Source organism: Barbatula barbatula (genome assembly GCF_947034865.1).
Source record: "Barbatula barbatula genome assembly, chromosome: 18".
NCBI lineage: Eukaryota > Metazoa > Chordata > Actinopteri > Cypriniformes > Nemacheilidae > Barbatula > Barbatula barbatula.
Window position 1 is genome coordinate 14699311 of NC_136781.1, and position 20305 is coordinate 14719615.

Consider the following 20305-nt stretch of genomic DNA (forward strand, 5'->3'; position numbering starts at 1 on the left):
CTGTGCATGAAATATTAGGCTATATTTTTTAACCAGCTCCAGAAAATGAGCATTCAATAATTTTGTAATCTCAAATCCATAAATCTCGATGTCCTGCTTGCAATAATAAATGCTTTATTTTAGGGAACATGTTCAATCTCAGTCAACGTGCACTGCATTTCCTTTCGTGCTGGTGAGATGTGTGATGCACTTTATTCATATGAAGGTTTACTTCATTCAAAAAGCAACATTTATTACACATCACAGATTTCATTGTGATAACTTTAATCTCATTGTTCAGACATCAAAAGAACCAAGTCATTTCCTGCAATCAAGTTTATTCATTCAACATTTCACATTACAAATACTTTAAAATGAAGCATTCTGTTATAAATATTCAACTGCAAATAACTAAGACTCAACTACCAAAGCACGCGTATGACTTACCCAACTATAAAATAATATTTTTCTTTACATATAACTCCATATGGATTTAAAATATAAAAATTAAAACTTATAAATGACATATAGCAAAAAAATCTTCTTATAAAAATCTATTGATAAATAGGCTACACCCTCCAACACACCGTTATAAACTGTCAATTTGAATAAGCAGTTACATAGAGAATATTTTGATATTTTTCTTATCCTTCTGTAGAGATGAAGCACAATATAGAGGTTATTAAAACTAGAAAATCTAACAAGTGTACCGATTTACTGATCAAAAACTCTAATCAAAATGACAATCAAAAATATATCAATAAATGGTTAAAACATTATTCACTTAATATTTACATTGGTTGTAATCACAGTAGCATGAAATCAAGTAGGAAAATATGTGAGTACATCAAAGTAAACACCTGTAATTGCAGTGGTATTTTTAAACATACGTATAAATCAGAGAATGATCAAGTTTATAATGACTAAAGGAAATTTGTGAGGTGACATAGGTTGGAATTCATGGATTTGCACTTATGTGGATACATAACACGTATAACAACTCTGGAAAAAAATATTGCACAAATCTCACTATGTGTGTTTAAAAGTGTGTTCAAGTAAACCCTGAATAAATATATTATCAACCACCCAAGTCCTGAATGCTTCATTTTTGTGGTACAAACAAGTGGAGTATGCGCAGCCATTGCATGGGTAAGGTACGTAACAAAAAAGCGTGGCAAAATGTCCCACACACCACAACACGGGAGAGAGGGCTGCAACAAAACTACCCTGAAACCAAGTGAAAATAATAAAACCCAAAACGTAATTTAGCTCATGCATACTTAACATAACCCTTGTAGCCTCTCAGGATTATCCATAAACATTGATATTTGAACATGGAACATTCATCACTGTGATACAAAGTGCTTCCTCACATTAACTTAATTTACATTGTTCATTATTTTATGATCTATGAGGGCGGTTTTATCATTCTCATAACTGATAGGTACGTACTGGATAGGAATATATTTCTACATGTACCACACATTTGAAGGATTTTTGTCATGCTAGATTCAATAGTTACGTTTTCTATTAAGACAGAAAAGAACACTGTTTGCATTTAGCAAATATTAGATATTCGTTTCAACAATACAGTCACCTAAATATATAAGTGATAATTTAGGGATTTTAGCATGTAAAAGCTTCAAAATTATATGATTTTTTTCTTTTCCTTAAGGTATGTTCACGTCATAACCAGATCTCTTAGTAACAAAAGGTACAAAATCTACATCCAACAAGTGGAAAACAAAACAAGTTATCACAAAAGGATTTTCCAATTGTGGAAAACAAAGTGATTTGAAAAACAATATTTAGAAAAGTAGTGCATAATGGTTTTTACGTCCATGACAAAATAATCAGCTATAAAACACAGTACAAAAATCAGCAGACCATGTATAAAATAATATTTTTCAAATTCGCTGAAATGTGCTCAGCTACTGCAATGCTCCGTTAGAACACCAATAAACCCATGGCAAAAACCCATGCACAAAAACACTATCAATGCAACACGTTATGTTCTCATTAGTAAATACTACAATATTGAGTTACCTGTAGCTTTTTAGCACAAAATCCCTGACAAATGAGCCCAAGTTACTGCCATAACCATAACAGGAACATATTTGAATATTTCTCCTCGTCAACCAAACCAGTGAAGCTTGTATGCTATCGCTCTCTCTCTCTCTCTCTCTCTCTCTCTATATACATTATCGTTCTCATTGATAGGACAGTAAGACATCTCAAAGGATCATCTTTGGTTTGCCTGACTAAAACCTGTGTATCGGGCAAGACAAATAGTTACAAACTGCATTACCGGGCCTCTACTCTTCTTAGTTGTTGGCCCTCAGGTCTTTAAGGTGGACATGCTTTATAACATCAAAGTTAGCTATTACTTTGCTTTATAGTGTATAATCTATAAATACTGCTTTAAGATTTGAAAGACTATATCTCAAAGCGCCTGAATATTGTTAGCGTTATAACCTCGATTTAGATACAGAGGCTTTTTTCTCTATTCACAAATATTTGACTCATGTTTTGTAATTCACAGAGACAAGGATCCTCAGAATTACTGTATTATTGATTAAATGCTCTGTGGTTTTCTGGTATAAGTCATGTGTCGATGTTTTCTGTTATAAGTCATGTGTCGATGTTTTCTGTTATAAGTCATGTGTCGATGTATTTTGTTGTCATGCAGCCATTTAGTGTAAATCAGTGTGCCTTGACTTTTAAGTCATATAAATGAGACTTGACCGTAACATTTTCAGCCTTCTCTTTGCCTATGGACTTCTACAGATTCAAGTGAAACGGTGACCCATTACGAACAGAAGTTCAGGACAATAAAGATAGAACAGTAATTCAGAGTCAAGTCAGGCTAGACATCTATATTTTAAATCTAATGCATTCAAGTCTTCATGCGCACCAATGTAGCTTTTAAACAAAAATCAAGATTACACAATTTCTCTTTTAGCATTCTCTTCTGCAAAAAAAATTAAAAACTTAAGAATAAATACAATTTTAGACTTAAAAAAGAACTCTAAATAAAAAGGACTTAGAAAAATGAAAAGTGCATGTATCCGAATAGCATGGCCTTGACCTCCCGGATCAATTCCAGCGGAAGGAGATGTGCCGAGGCCGATCTCCTCCCTCCTTCACCAGAGGCTTGTGAAACTCACGCCCGGCACGCGAGTGAATGGCTGCCCAGCAGTATTCACAGTAGTACTGGAGACAGGTCACGTTGGCACAGAAGAAAGGAGCGAACTTGCCTCCGCATCGTGTGCCTTGACACTCATCACACAGCTGGTCGTCGAGTACATATGGCTTCACTTCCACCTGGAACAAAACAGTTACCAAGGTTATGAACTAGTACTACCTTTAACAATAAGAGAAACTCCAAAGCATATTTTGCTGAACAGGGTTTGTCTAGATCACATAACTCATACCCGTTTATCGATTTCTCCATGTTGCAGTTGCACAAAGCGAGCGCTGATGGCGGCAATGTAGCTCTGCTGATTGGAGAAGGCCACCCGTCCAGCCCCTTTGGGATATTTGAGCTCAGGGTCAGTGTCAATGCCAGCATAGCACACCCCACCATAGAGTCTGTCCATAATCATTGCCAGCTCAACTGTCATGGGATAAAAATAGCAATAAAAAACTCATGCTCAGGATATCAAAAACAAATATTACTGCAACGTATATATAGAAAATCTAAAATGATAAAATGTTTTATTTATGCCTGGACACCAAAGTAACATCCAAACCAACCAGCTCGTAAGGGTCGCGGGACACCCCCAACAAAAATGGTCTTCCTGGGGTCAAGTGGCTGAGAGCCATCCATCACAAAGTCACTGTCATTTAGATTCCAAGGTCGTATCTGGACCTAGAGATGTATAAAGAACAGAGCAAAACCAACAGTGTTTCATTTGCGAACAGAATTTATTTTTTTAGTTTGCATTACTATGATCACTATATCTATGTGGGCTGTTATAGCAGATTATCTAACAGGTTATATATAACAGCACCTACTTTTGAAGTGCTCGATTTGGTCTTTTATGATTTGCACAGGAGGTAATAAATGGCACAAAGATACATCTTACTGGCTTGTCTTTGATTGTAGGGCTAGATACACAGAGATAGAGCTTCCCATCCTCCTCCATACAGGCATCAATCAGGGCCTGGACAGAGCTCTCGTCTTGAAACAAAAGGAACGCATACCCTGCAGAATAAAAGACATGCATGCAAGAACACCTTAACATGAAGCTTTAATACAGAAAGGGGTAATTGACTTCTGCATTAACCAAAGTAATTGAGAAATCATGTAATTGAATTTTAAAAGGCTGATGTCTGCACCTCTAACGTTTATAATTGTACAGTCCATGCAAATGGCTCTCAAACTCACCTTTTGGGGGAAAGTAAGATTTACTTTCTGCTTTGTGTGGCCAGTCTACAAACAAATGTCCAAAACGTCGAAAACTGGCAGTAATTTCATCTGAAATATGACAAATGCATAAATGATGATGTATAGGCCAAAACGAAAACTCGAAAGGAGAAGAGCAGCGCTTCAGTTCAGTCATCCAATCATGTCATTCCAAACCTGCGACTTGCTTTCTTGTGCAGAACACAAAAGATTATATTTTAAAGTACGCTAGTCACCAAACAACATCATCCCCATTACTTCCATTTTGTGAACAGAAAATCACATCTCATTTCTCAAAATATTCATTCATGCCCCAAACACAGAGTATCCCTATCCGACGAACCCAGTGAAACTTCAGACCTCCTCTTCCTATATTCATAGTCTTGACTGCTCCCTCTGTCATGCACAAGGCGCTGGGAATGTCCTATCGGGCAATTTCAACTGTTCTGAAATGGTGGGATTATAACACCTAGTCCTATTAAGCGAATCTTCTTTTGTGTTCCACAGAAGAAAGAGTCATATACAAGTTTTGAACAACATCAGGGTAAATAAATGAAAACTATTTTGGGCTGAACTATCCCTTTAATCTACCATTTAGTACCTTCATCTATATCCGGGGGTAGACCACCGACAAAGACTTTGCGTGAATAGCGCTCAATGCGTTCGCCGTTCTGGTGAGGGAAACCGTGTGGTGATCCCAATCCACTCAAGCTCTGATCAGACCGCTCGTCCTCTCCAAAATTACGTTCATCCTCCATGGGAAACAAGGATGAGTGACCTGTCACGCAATAACATTAAAAGCCATTTAGTCACACTCACTATAGCAGGTAACTGCTCTTAATATTCAGCATGGAGAGGCCTAGGAAGTCTGCTTTCATCTCGTGAAGTAGAAACTAACATCCTTGTTCAGTTGAATACAATGAGTTCATTTGAGAACGAGCAAAGTTTCTAAAAACAGAGTATAAAAACCTTGCCTGTCAACAAACACAAAAAGACCAAAAGAAAGTATAAACACACTTCTAAGATCTTTACCTCGTCGCCTTCCGTAATTCCTCGCTGCATTTGAAATAAGACAGAATACACATCAGCAAAGATAAAACACCATCATACAGTCCAAAGCACTCTTGGTAAAAAAACATTTACAGTAACCCCACATCATCACATACAGTGTGCTATTTAGCCAGATTCAAGCCTACAAGTGCTGGAAAACCATTTTTGGGTTTAAAAGGTTAATGCTGCTTAAACTGTTATTTATATATTATAAAACGTACAGTATACAATGCCTTCTTTGTTATGCATCTCATCAATAAACTAGAAGGTTATTATATATTATGACCATGTGAAAACAACCAAACCAGATCTGGGAAGAAACTACACGTCAAACTCTCCAGTGTCTGGCCAAGATTAGACTTCAAATCCCAAAGGCATCTTAGGTGATATATTGGGAGAGCATCTACATGCTCCACCTCTCAACCTTCTGTACACATCCATTCTGAAAACATCATTAATAAAGCACAAAGTCATCAAAATGGGTTTACAGTAACTAATGTAGGATTGTTTGTGCATCAGTTAAATGCTGGAGAATGTCAGTCAAATGTTGTTTGTGTTAAATATGTTATGATGAGACTGGAAATAGAACCAGTTGGGACTAACAGTGATTTGGATTTCTAATCATACGCAATAACTAATAATCACTAAAGAAAATGTTGTCTGGACATATTTCCCTCAGTGGATGAGGAAACATTTGGAATTTGGGGATGGAAGTCGTGCAAAACCTCAACTGTAATACACAGACTTTAGTATGCAGACCTGACCAGATTCATTATGAAACAAGCAAACATGGCCAAACACATTACAAGTAACAAAGTTATAAAGGTTACACGACCCATTCAACAAATCGTTTATTTAATACAATTATTATACAATATTATAATAATATAAATTAACATATTAAAAATAAACCGTGATATTGTTAGCAACTACCAGACCGATCAATAAACACACATCGGAAGTTATCTTCCGTTCAGGCTTGTGCGTCTTCTCTGTGCTATTGCCAAAATGTAATTTTTTTTAAGAGAAACACATATGGTTAATTTTGCATTCTCTGCCTAAAACATATTCAACTTTTTCATGCAGGCATTTTTGTGATGATAAATCTGTAAGAATGGCTGTAATGTACCTTTCAATGAATCCTGCTCGGCTCTCATGATGTCAATCAGTGAGTTTTCTAGAGAATGCATGCTGAATCCATCAAAAGACCGACTTCGCTCCTGCAAAAGTGACAGGGAAGACCTGTGATTAGACCCTGTCATTCTTTCCTAAACGCTAGAAGAACTGGCAACAATATGGTCAATTCTCTTTATCGTGCTTTTGCATTAACCACAAATTATTTTGAGCATTAAGGGCAATTTTTTAAATACTGGTTGAAGGTCACTCCTCATCCTGATAGCAATCACTAAGTGAAGTACTTTATAAATATTTACATGAATATAAATCATCTTTGGGAGTCACAGGAGCATAAAATGTTCATCCGATCATTGGATTCGGTCTGAATGCAATTACAGAATGTCCCGCTTGTCTGTCAAACTACCTATTTGCATACCGTCGCACAGGGAATCTTCTGTCATCATCACGTTCATGTGATTTGGAGGAGCCGTTGCTTTGTGAGCAATCTGAAGGGAAGGTGCGATCCTATGCTCAATGTTAGCTAGCTATATTGTTAGCCTCTCCGAAATTGCCTAGCCATCCTTTAACACAAGCACGAGTAAGAAAAAAAGCAAGAGACATGCCACTCCCTCCCCACCAAACTACAATGATCCAAATGCTCATTTGGTGAAACCGGGCTATGTTGGGCGGGCCAGTAGTTTTGTATCTTATGTCTCTAAAGTATTTTTTGTGAAGCTGCATTGTAAAGCTGTCAGAAAGCTCTATAGAAGGCAAATAGAATTGTATATGACTACTCCTATTGAATAAATAAAATGATGACACAACATATGCAATCCATAATCAACATCTTTCAAGGTTATAATATAAAATGGTATAATTAAACCTGTAAAATAAGCATCTATAAAGTTTAAGTTGAACAATGACATACACAGTAACATGGAAACATGGCTAAATAGATGTCTCTAGAACCTCAGGCAACTGTGGTTAGAAACCAAAAACTCCAGAAGGTTGTAACCTTGGAAAAAAACCAAGCCTTTCCTGGAAAGCCAGTTCTATGAGTATAGCACTATATAACGTACATTGAAAGTCCTACTACACAAATCAATTAAAGGATAAGTTCCCCCACAATTCTGCCATGAATTACTCAATCTCTAGTTATATATTACGCTACATACATATATACACATACATACACACACACAACTATTTCTTTGTTTGGTTGAACACTGAAAACTATTTGAAAGAATCCTTGTAACCGAACAGTTCTTGGACCCCATTGACAACCATAGTAGGAAAAATGACAATGGTAGTCAAACGTGCCCCGGAACGTTCTTCAAAATGCCTGTTTCGTGTTCAACAAGTAATTTTTCCAACTGTGGTAGTCAATGGGGTCCAAGAATTGTTTGGTTACAAGTATTCTTCCAAATATCTTTGCCAGTGTCCATCAGAGCAAAGAAATGTATACGTATTTGGAACAACTCCGGGTTTAGTAAATGATGAAAGTATTGAAATGTTTGGGGGAACTATCCATTTTAGGAATTGAAAGGTTGTTCTTAATCTAACAAAATCAGTATGCTTGTAAAAGAATATACGCCTCTCAATTCATAGAGGAGCACTAAGAGTACTTTGTTATCCTTCATACCCGCAGTGACCAAATATTTAGTTTTGACGCACTACACTACTGCATATGACCCAGAGTGGTGTTGTGGAACAACAAGCCTGCGCTTAGCGAGTAAAAAGCCTTGGGAACACAATGCAAGGTTTGTTCTTGGTATTAGGCTACAAACTGAACAGGGGAGGTCACGTGTGAAACAACAGTGAGTGTTTTCACAGTTAACACTGTTGACGTTATAATTCAAACAGGAACATGACCTCTCCATCTATGAGCATAAAGCAGTTAGATAAGTAGTTTATTCTAAAATTATATTTTAGTAGTAACTTTCAAAGATGATTTACTGTAGAATCAAAAACCGTCAGTATAGTTTCGGTGTCGATTGTAAGTGTTGATTGAATAATAAACAAAGAACTAAAGAAAAGTGTTTGACTACATTTGGTATACTCCCTTTAATTTATTTCACCCAGGAACAATTGATAATTGTATTGTCACGAGTGATTAAACACAAAACTTTCCAATTCCCCTCCAGTTGCCTGTGCTGCATAGTCATCCCCTGATTTTTGACTCACTCATGTATGTCTTTTTATATCGGTGACATTCACAGCTTGCAGAACTGGAGCAACAGCACCGCATTACTCATCCGAGCTTTGATCGAACACATTTCTCTAACAAACAGGCCACGTGAACGCTTTGCCACTATCCGATCGGGATCGGCCAACAAGAGAAAACGCAGAAACAAACGCAACAGATTTGTTTTCGTCTCATCTCCGCCCCAATAAAATAAAAAAGATAAAGCGATAGATTTTATTACCTGAAAAGGAAAGATGCTGTCATTGCGGTTTATGGTATCCTCCATCCACGGTTTAGAGTTGAAAGCGGAGTTGTTGCGGGAATATTTCTGTGTGGGGGTCTGGTTGTTCGGGAAAGATTTCTTTAAAGGTGAGATAGAGTTGAGGGCTGTCCCGCCTCCGTTCAGGCCCCGGCGATACTCCCGGCCTTGAGAGCCTCCCCAGCCTCCATATCCTCCACCTGGGCTCCAGGAAGTTGAAGATGGGGTGGAGGAGGGGCTCTGATAGCTTCCCCAAGGGGAGGGGGGCTTGCTTAGATTATTCCCCAAATGTGGCAGCTGGTTGAACGCAGCACTACGATGGGAAAAGGGAGGTTGGTGGGGGCTGGCCGAGGACCTGTGATGCTGATTGTGAGGGTGCTGGAAATGGGGGTGAGGAGATGGGTGGTGCTGAGATAGAGGCCCCATTTGGTGGGAGAAATCACCCCCAAATCCTGTACTGGTGTGATGGGAGAAACTTTGAAATAGCAGCGGAGGAGGAGCATTGTTAGTAGTAGCAGCCGGATTGAAAAAGCCGACCTCTTCGATCAAGGTGGAGGGGTTGGGTGGGATAGCAGTGGACCAGCTATTGAAACCAGTAAGGGATGATGACGAAGAGCTACTGGACTGTGCTAAAGTACCGATTCCAGGCGTCTCTTGATAGTCAAACCCCGATAACAACGGAGATTCAAGTCGCAAGCCCTCCTTCGCGTTGCCGTTCTCCACGGTCCCTTTCTCAAGCTGATTCTCCTCTGGCAAGGCGTTGTCCAACTCGGAAATAATCCCTGGCGTTTCTTGGTGACCCGGCGGAGAGAGCATCTGTTTGTCTTGTCCTTCTTGACCCTCCTGCTGCTGTTGCTGAGCTTTAGACGTCTCAGACTCCAAAATCTCATCTTGCATGTTAGCGCGATTCGTCACCGCCGGGAAAAGCCAAGCAGACCCCACACTTCCGCCATTGGTAGCATTGTTGTTGCTGATGAAGGCCGGTGGGCTCGGAGGGGTCGTCTGGTGGTGGACCGTATGCTGCAGGTGTGGATGAATTCTTACGGGGAAAACCGATTTGTTTGCAGCGTTGTTTTTAACCAACACTCCAAATCCGTAATCCCCCATTTATGTGGCCTAATGTAGCAAATCTTCACTTGTGTGCAATTCCCTCAGATTCTCCTAATACCCTTGTGGGAGAGAGAGGAAATACTTGGATATTAAAATACTGAAGCAGTTAATGACTCATTCACGTAAAGCAAACAATGATTTTCTCTTTGCGCTTTTACACAATCTATCCATCACACACAAGGATGTTACAACGTGGATTTATGCACTTTGATCTCGAATTAAATCGTGATGGGAAAACGCTGCAACGCCACGATAAGCCAAAGGGAGTGAACCGTTTTGAACGACATTTCACCAACAACATTTGTCGGATCGTCTTTCAACACATCACGACACATCACTGTGACACAGGCCACTTCACATTATAACCCACCGCGAGCGCTGCCGACATTTACGCGTTTTCAAAGAACTCTGACATGTTTTGTTTTTTTAAAGAAAATGTAATTGACCTACCGGCGTTCTTCCTTATTTCGGCAATGACCTCCTCTCTCTCGACCATTTAAATACAGGAAAATGTTGATGACGTTTCAGTCTATGTGCGATAGGGGTTGTGTCCCCCCTTCGGTCTTATAATAGCTTATAGATTCTCAGATTTACACCGACGTGTCGATTAAATCCTGCGCCCGAGAGGCCGAATGTCAAATGTACAAAGCATCGGTCTCATATGCGACGCTTAAACGTGTCAGATCGCTTGCTAAAGCCACATTGACAGTAAAAACGACAGCGTTCGTGTTCGGGTTGCTTAATGACACAGTGTATCGCGTTCGGCGTTATAAGCAAGACAGCTGTTGGCAACCAATACGCGTCATCGTCGGACAAAACGCGAAAACAACGTACGCTCAACACGCTTCGGCTGTCGTCGCTAAAGGTTTATCGCAATCTAATCCGAGACGCGATTCTGCTTTTCTTACGTTTCCAAGTTGCAAGGACAGGCTGCAGATGACCATGGTTTGGAGCGTTGCGACCGACCGACCAATCCAGTTGAACTTCCGTCTTTAACCCCGCCCTTGTATAGTAGAATCTCCGCCCAGGCTCGCGTAAACTCGCCATTTGATTGGACCCGAGATTCCAGATCACACCCTCGTCTCAACCAGTCACTTTCTTTTCCTGAGAGATGAGCGAGCAGTACCTGCACAGAATGTAAATACCTTACAGACCGGTTCTCAAATGTTAAATATTTACCGTATCCACTGCCTTTAAGATGACTTTGGTGAACACTAGTTCGATATATTACTTCAATAATAAACTGTTGGCAAACACGCTTCATTTGGTACAAGTGATAAAGCATCCTTTTCTCTTTTTGGTTGTCTCGTGTCTGGTCTGCAGCTGTGATGGTACAGGCTAGATAAACAAAATAGAGACTTTTGAGATGGTAAAGCCTAAAGCGTGTTCTCTGTGTTTAAGTGCTCATGCTTCACATCTTCCCTCGGCATGTTGCAAAAGTAACATTTTCAGCTTTAAAAGAGAATATCCTGTTTCACATTGATTCAGTCTGCTCGTTGCAAATACTTAATGGCAGTCTTAAATCATTTTAATGATAGGTTTCGCCCGGGGAAGCCTCCAGTGGGCCAATTCTAGTGCTCACTGCAGCCTGCAATCCCATTAAAGAAAGCTGCTGCTATTTTCAGCCTGTAATCGAGCTATAGTGCTTGATTATTCATGCCTGGACCAGATCAGAACCAATACATTTCTCTGCATCTCTGGGTTATAAAACGAAGAGAATCCTGGGAAGAATGTGATTTTTGTGTATGGACCTGTCTTATGTTCAAAAGTTACTTTTGAGTACAGTAATGGTTTTGTAACGACGGATGTCCAAAATTGACCAGGTCTGTACAGGGTTTACAACCTTGTTTTGGTCTGCAAATGTTGTTTATGTAGAAGCATTATTAGTTTTATAAATGTATACTTTGATCATTTAAGAATTAATGTCAGGTTATGTATACAATTCACCAAAAATTTTTTAAGCATTTATTACATGCAGATAACTTGGAACATACACTCGAATCTTTTCTCCAAAGGCCCCTTAACGTAACAATTCTTGCATGCGATTGTTCTGTCTTTGTTTCGTGCATTAAAACAAATGCAAATCATAGCAGTCTATCTGTCACACATGAATCAGCTTGTGTTTATAATGCATCCATCACTGACATCACTCACATTCTGTTTCCCAGAAACCAGGCTGGGCCGGGACCTGAATACCCATTTGTGGTCTTCGCATTCATCGGTTTGTCTGGAGGTTCCATGCGCAAGGTCATTACACAGAAGGACAAGGACAGGATGAAAAAGGCAGCCATCTTTACTTGTAGCCCAAATTGTTATTATGTCTGACACTGGTTGCAATATTTTGGATAAATGTGCACACTGTTCGAGGATTCAGAGAGATGATGGTGACAACCATTTCAAATAACAATTCAACAGATATGTATCTAAATTAAGTCTCCATGGCAAGAGAATAACAGACTACTTTTGCTTTGTATTGAGGGCTACAGAGAATATCACGCTATATGCAATGGCTCTCAAGGTTAAAATATGTGAAGAAAGTGATTTCCACAATCACATTCGGAATTAAACGTTTATCACATTCTTCAGAATAAAAATGAAGCTCTTAAGAGTGGCATGTCTTAGAAGCATCGTGGGGCAATCTCAGAAACCATTCTACCTTGATCCTACTTCTCCCTTTTGAACCCTAAATGGCTGATGGGTGGATGGTGAGCAGTGTTAGCACAAACTACAAGTACTGCAGTGTCATAAACCATTTGCAAACACTGCAACAGCTGGGAACGGATCCCTCCCTCCTGCTCCTACATTCTGTTACACTAACAAAACACACACACATTCCTCGCCCTTCCTTTCTGTGCATTTTGACGTGTGGCTTACAGCTAAGTCGATGTCAATGTATGTAGAGGGACAGCTGGAGAGATGACCATGCAATTCAGCAGCCGATGTGACAGCGAGGTTCTGCCTCTCTCTTACTCTGACCTTCCTCGGTTTCTCACATCGATTCCCTTGCAGTCCTTTTTCCAGCTTCTCGGTTTCAATTAAAATCTTCAAGCTCTGGCCTCAGATCTCCTTCTCTCTCTCCTGCTCTTCCTTTAAACCGTCCTTTAACTGTGTTGAAGGGAGAAGGTTTAGTGTCGGTCTGCGTTGACTGCTAGTGTTACGTGGCACATGGCCAGGCCATGTGACTAGCGGCTTTGGCCATGTGAAAACTTCTGCTTTGGCCTGACAGCACAGAGTCACAGTGCAAGAGGATGAACAATCACACACACACACACAGATGGAAACGCACACACTGAGTTCAATGCATCAAGACGCAGTACAATGACAGTTTTGTTCTCTGAATGAATATCCACTCCACAAGTCATGCACAGAGCAACAAAAATTTCCAACCAATAACAATGTGGTGACTTTTATTACAGATACGCACAATATTGTCTGGATGTAATCGATAGAATCCAGAATACTGTAGGTTTCAGGACGACAGCATCGATTTATATGAAAGAAACCCCCATCTTATACAGCTCTGCACAATAGAGCAAAGCGTTAGGATATTTAGTCAATGTTTCGGTCATGCATTGACTCATGAGGTTCATGCTTACTAATGTTTCCTTTTGTTTTTCAATTGGTTACTCTTTAGGAAATTAACTGTAAACTTCTAATTCATTTCCAAAGATTACAAAAATGACAAACTGGTTTCTTCACATTGAATACAAATAAATTGTAGTTGCTGAGCTAAATGCGATCAATCAACCTCATCACACACAAAAAGTCTTTCTGTCCTGGATGTTTTGTTAAACGTGAGCGCACATCTATACCTCTATCTATACCCGAGTGGGTTTCTTGGGCCTTGGGCTTCAGGCTGGCTAACACACAGTGGATTGATACATGTTATTCTGTGTAAACCTGGGATTAGCCACGTTTCAACCCTTCGGTTAGAATCCAAACTGAAAATTGAGAAAATGGGTTTAAGTTTGTTTAAACATTTTCGGAAGTGAAAAAGAAAGCGAGATTTGTGTTGTAATGTTTCAGCCTGCTTCAGAAAGTGCTGATGTTGTCTAGTTTCATTCATGTGGAATGCGGCGAGTGCTCACATAGCCACACACCTAAGCCCGGGGCTCAAACTGGCTTGGGTTCTTCTGTTTTTCCAGTCTTGCTAAGACTAGCGTGTACTTGTGGCCTCCGTACGCTGTTAGTGAGAAATAGTGGAGGAAGGAGAGCAAAAGACCTAGTTTAAGAGCACATTTAGCAAATTGTGGATTGAGATGTGACATGCCCTGCAATACTGTATGTGCACTGACTATCCTGAATGAAGATGGCGGGTTCCTGTAGCTCAACGGCTTAATGCTAGCAATGGCATACTAATGCAAGAAAATGCATGGATTAATAAAATGTATATTTTGAATCAGTTGTAAGACTCTTTGTATGAACGTATTTACAACATGCATACAGTATGTAAAATGACTTGTCATTCATAGCAAGCAATTCCAACTATTTAAATTCACTTTTTATAAGATGATATATGAATAAGAATTATAGCGGCATGCACACACAAAACATTTTTATGTGGACTTTTTTTAGACATATTGATGTTTAAATAAATATGGATCTTTTAACTCACATATGCAGAGAACAAAAAAATGCACTTATGCCGTCGACATTCATTTTGTGCAAGTGTTTATGCATAATCTGCTGTTTTTAAATAGTTTTCCAATTTGATTGTGTCAGGAACTGCTTTTGACTAGTTTGCATAGGATCTTTAAAGGTCCTGTGAATGAAATTTAGCAGCATCCCATGGTGAGGTTACGAATTGCAGCGGCTCATTGCACCCTTCCCTTTCGAAGCACTAAGGTGTCTGCACAGGACTAAGATGTCAACAAGTTTTGGTTTCTTTGACAAAAGAGAAAACTTTTGTACGAAACGCGCTCTGTAAAGCTATGTGTCCGTTTAGGGCTATTGTAGAAACATTTACATGTATACATGACATCCATTATACTATCCATTTGTTTTAAATTAATGCAATCCATTGGATCGAACCCATTACCTTGGTGTTGCTAGCACCATGCTCTAAGCCACAGGAAAACAGCATGGTAAATTCCACGCAAGGTGACCCGCTGTGTATGTAGATAGAAACAGCTCATTCTAAGGTAAGGCTATTTAGGTGGTTGAATTCTGGTTTGACATGCACAACAAACAAACAACACATCCTGAATGTGTTGAAGTGACTTAGGCAGCATGAAATACTGAACATTTGACGGTTCAGTTTTGAGTACAGTGGGATTCTGCAGGTTCCATATCTAAACCACCTTCATTATTCATCAGTCTTTCATAATCACTTATTCATGGCTTTGATTTCTATTTCTCTGAAAGGCCTTTGATTTTTATAGTGTGTGCTTTTTAGAGCTCTCTGTTTCAGTTTTGCTGTGTCATGATGAATGTGTGACATAACAAGAGTACACAGGACTTGTACCTCTTTATAAATTATAACTTATTTGACCTTTTTCTTGTAAAATCGAATTACTTTTTTGTAAAGGCACCCATACTTTTAAGGATTAACGAGAATATAGGGGAAAACAGCCAAAGAGATGAAACAGTTTCCTTGGAAACCATGTTTATTATTGTGAAGCTGCTGCTACAGCACCTCTGTATGAGCTCAGTAAAGTCAGAGGATAATTTAATAGGTTGTATTTAAAATGACACAGACGCCTGGTTTGTAGCAGAAGGGATATTTTGAGCAAACCAGGGCAAGTATTAAGCTGCTAGCTCTCTTGTAGGGAACATCTGTACTCTAAAATAGCATCCCCTGTGTACATCTTTTTACAGATGTACACAAGGGAAGAAGGGGGTGCGTTGGAAGCAGGTTTTTGTCAAGTTTATGGCTTTTAAGGGGAATGAGTGTATATTTATTATTTATTTGATGTAAAATTTAAAAAAAATTTTTTGTGTATATATATATATATATATATATATATATATGTATATATATATATACATATATATATGTATATATATATATATACATATATATATATATATATATATATACGTATATATATATGTATATATATATATACGTATATATATATGTATATATATATATATATATATATATATATATATATATATACATATATATAATATGTATGTTTTATTCATACATACACTATGCATATAATTTAAATTATAATTCACTTTATTTGGCACTTTACAAACACTCAAATTTTGGCTGAAAAAAACTCAATTTCTATTTTAAAGCATAATTTGTCACTTTTTGACATCCATGTCACCTTTAATAAATCACAACGATATCTCATTTAAAAATGTACAAAAAAATGTGTTAACTCACACCTGTATAAGAACTGTGATGGGACCGTGGCTGCCATAGCAACAGAGTCCCACATCTTATCCAGAACGGCGACAGGAGACCGAGTTTGATAAGCAGCCAAACAGCTGCCAACCCGTGCAACACACCACCCCTCACTGAAGCCTTATTGTTGGCGTGTCACTTTCTTCTGTTTTGACACAAAACTGATAAACACTACCAGGAAATGGCAAAAACATGCAGGTCCAGGTTTCAGTGTAATGTAAACTTCTTGATGGACAGCAGACATAGTAACTACAATGTGTAACACAGCATTTTATAAGTATTTTTTTATATTACGTAAATTAAAGTGCATATGTATACAGCTGAGGGGAAAATGTATAGACTATTCCATTTTCATTTAATCAGCATTTCTAGGTGTATTGTGGCCATTCCAGTCCAGTGTCTGTTGAATTTCAACAAAAACAAACTAAGGTTATCAAATTACTTTTCTTAAATACATGTACAGATATTACTGTTTCTTTGAAGTATTTAAGGTCTAAATTTTTTTTTACAGGGAATAGATTTTGTGAGTTTTGTTATTTTGACCTGTTTCTCCAGGGTTCCTTTTCTCCAAATGAATGCAAATAGAAACAATATTTCCATTAGAAATTGGGGAGAAAGACTTCAAAATAATTGTATAATATGTGGCTGTATACAGCCTAATATATTATATTTTTATATCATTTATAAATAACTACATATGTGTTTCCTAACTTACCCGGTAGCAGTATTCTGTAAAGGGTATCAACATTAAAGCACATAATCAATAGACAGTAATATAGAGTCATGTACACTGCATGCATATCAAATAAGACAGCATCCTCTAGTGGTACACATGATTACTACACTTGTTTCATTGGAGACTAGACTTTCTGCACATCAAACAACTAACAGTTTGCAGTCACAGTAACTGTTCAGTTGAACTTTCTAGCCTGCAAACAGCATAACAATAGTCTGGCATATTATGGAATGGTTAAAAATTTGCCTATTTCAAGAAATGTATGGTATATGTTAGTAAAGGTATAACAGCGTATTCACGCTATGGAAGACTTTAGGTTTTGAATTGGTGTTTTGGCACGGCTCATTGCATACATTTCTTTAGTTTTTACTGTTACATACTGTTACATTTACTGACCTGGATTATAAATCCCCCTCAACGCAGTAGTTCCTTTACTTACATGTGTTAGCGAGTAGAAAATGGCGAGAGCTGAGGAGCCACCAATCTGAAAAGTGAATGAATTAAAAATATCGGAAAACTGTGAGCTCACTTCAAGTGTAAGTGATTTAGTAACCAAGAAATGTATTCCTTGGTAAACCAAACAGTAAACCCTTCTAATGAGGACTAATTGATTGTATACAGTATGTGTGTCTGTCTATGTGTGTGTCCTTGGTTTTGTGTGACTGCCTGCGTAAGGCCGGAGTAATTATGTGTGAACGCAGAGCATCGTGTTGCCCTTTATGTCATATCCACTTAAGGTGGATTTGCATAATGATGACCTCACCATCTTTTGCTTGAGCTTCTCATTGCCACACAGACCATACAGGAGTCAGACAATTGCAAAGTTCACCAATCCAGCAGTAATTACCTCCGTCCTGCTATAGACCCACTCCAGACTGCTGGCAGGCCATTTACCATGATGACATGTTTCCATGCAATTCGAGTTAACCAAGAAATGAGGTAACCGCATTGCTAATAGGGGTAAATGATGAGCATTGTCACCAGGCTTGCCTACCAGGTCTGATGACCACATTTGACAGATTATTCATAAGGAGACAAAAGAAGGCTTGGAGGCAGCAGTGGAGATTGAGCACGTCTCTGTTTTGGGTCGCTAACTGACCTTCAGCGTCACACGGGGCATTGTTAACCACAATCCTCCCTGCGTGTGTGAACGTCAAGTCCTTGGCAGTTTTATTTGAGTTCCTGTCCAAAGTTTTCGCGCTGTGGGTTACGCCAGCCTTGCCTCAGTCACGCGGACACTCATCCACGTTCTGAGCGAGGAAAAAAATGTGTTGGATTGATTTTTTTTCATACATTGAAAGCAACACTGGGCTGATATTTAGCCTGTTACATTTATTTGTCCCACATGGAGTATTTCTGTAGGTTTATTTGAAGGAAGTGTTTTTTACAACCCATCACCCATTAGAGGCAAAAGTGTGTCAAATATTTTGAAATATACTGACAAATCTAACATTCAAGTCATTCAAGGAATGAATAGAGACTGATAGGAGCTAATTGAACATCAATTAAAGGTTTTTTCTCAAATTTCTAATATCATTCAATTTATGTGTAACATCACACACGAATTTAAGAATGAAGGATGATTTTAATGTTGTCTCATTTTCTTAACATATGCTTTAAAATGCATAAATATGTGTACAGTGCTTGACAAATTTATTAGAACACCAGTCATAAAACATCAATATTTTAGGAATTTGTGAAAAGAATATCAAACTAAACCTATACGTAATCTTTATACATGTTTTTAAATGCTAATTTAACGTTTTACTTTTCTCACAAGTTAGAAATGAATCAAGCCTTTCTTGTAAAACAGTCAAATTTGAAAATTCTAGATTGCAACAATAAATAGACATTTAGCATTGGAAATACTACTGTGACTAAAAAGCTCACACACACTGCTGGATTAACCATAACAGAAACACGAAAATTATTTTGGTAATCACAAAAACTGCCAATTGCAACCAACGGCTCACTACACCCCTCCCTTTCGAAGCACTACGGTAGCTGACACAGGGCTAAGATGTTGGCACCTTTCACTTCTTTGCCAAAGGAGCCAATGTACCAGTTTATCCATTTAGGGTGCTCTAGAAACAACATGATGAACTCCATGCAAACAGACCCGCGGCGTATGTAGATAGAAATAGCTCATTCTAAGGTAATAAAAACGTAACGCTCCGTTATGTAAGGTCTTTAAACATCATAAAAATGTCTAAATTCGCTATTAATGTCATAAATTACGTAAAAGTGAAAAACTAAATCACGATATAATAGATGAACAATAAAACAGTGCTGATGTGGTATAAGCCATCAAAAACATGACTGATCCATTCCAAAATCTTACTACATTATTTGAAGAACTAATAACTGAAATAGGTTTGGCAGGAGTCTTTGTTACATGGCAGAAATTTCTATTTTGGTAAAAAAAAGTGTTTTTCCAAGCTTGGAATTGTGTTGTAACCTAATCCAGTTAGTTAAGAATAAGCTTGCTAAATGCATTTGGCTAATAAAAAACACGGAGGCTGAGAGTAACTGTTGTGTTGTAGAGTCACTGGGGTGTTTTTGGGGTAGCACGTCCTGTACAGTAAAGTGTTGCACTCGCAGGGATCCACAGGGGAGCTAGTGTCCCTGGATCCAGAACTTCTCCCTAATGCAGCCTGACAGCATGAGAGCCGAGCTTGTGCTCCCTGTGCCGAACTTTCTAATTGCCACTGTAACAGAAGGGCCAGCACAGAGTGCGTCTGTGTTCCCAGCAGGTCAGGCATGCTGGAGACGCTCTGTTGAAGACAGAATCATCACTCAGGTGGTGCGGTCCAGACCCAGGCCGCATTAACGGCCCCACATAGAGCACAGCATTCATCAGCCTTTGGCTTCTGAGGAGGAGGAGATGGAGGGCTGGACCAAGTGTGATGCCGAAAGAGAACGCGACAGAACCACCAGACGGACTTGTATGCGTCCCGAGGTTTACTTGCCCTCGGGTGAAAGTCCTTAGCTACCAGTTCTCTAAGAGTCAAAAGCAGATAAAGTTGCCTGTATTTGCCTGATCCATTTACAACAGGACAATGCCAGATTTATACATCATCTGAAAGCTGAATAAATTATGG

General features: G+C 38.7%; 1 protein-coding gene across 6 annotated transcripts; it reads right to left on the minus strand.

Moving 5' to 3' along the window:
• Window positions 1-250: 250 nt before the first annotated feature.
• On the minus strand, window positions 251-11107 carry cpeb4a (cytoplasmic polyadenylation element binding protein 4a). 6 transcript variants are annotated; one of them, XM_079480466.1, is made up of 10 exons: window positions 11016-11107; window positions 8980-10166; window positions 6567-6657; window positions 5420-5443; window positions 4989-5165; window positions 4370-4459; window positions 4068-4186; window positions 3736-3850; window positions 3414-3595; window positions 251-3303 (listed from the first exon to the last, which is right to left on the minus strand). In XM_079480466.1, exons 2-10 carry the CDS (start codon window positions 10102-10104, stop codon window positions 3076-3078), a joined length of 2151 nt encoding a protein of 716 aa, XP_079336592.1. In that variant the 5' UTR covers window positions 10105-10166; window positions 11016-11107; the 3' UTR covers window positions 251-3075. The 6 variants fall into 6 exon arrangements, with proteins under 6 accessions (XP_079336592.1, XP_079336590.1, XP_079336591.1 ...); XM_079480464.1 differs by having other exon boundaries at window positions 5405-5443; window positions 11016-11088; XM_079480465.1 differs by having other exon boundaries at window positions 10558-11088.
• Window positions 11108-20305: the final 9198 nt, after the last annotated feature.

What these genes read in the sequence shown, in the direction of transcription:
- cpeb4a (XM_079480464.1), bottom strand. Translation starts at nt 10,104, where the DNA reads ATGGGGGATTACGGATTTGGAGTGTTGGTTAAAAACAACGCTGCAAAC. An exon ending in ACAGCATCTTTCCTTTTCAG is followed by an intron (nt 6,658 to 8,979) that starts GTAATAAAATCT and finishes TCACTTTTGCAG; the next exon opens with GAGCGAAGTCGGTCTTTTGA. An exon ending in ATGGAGAAATCGATAAACGG is followed by an intron (nt 3,304 to 3,413) that starts GTATGAGTTATG and finishes GTTTTGTTCCAG; the next exon opens with GTGGAAGTGAAGCCATATGT.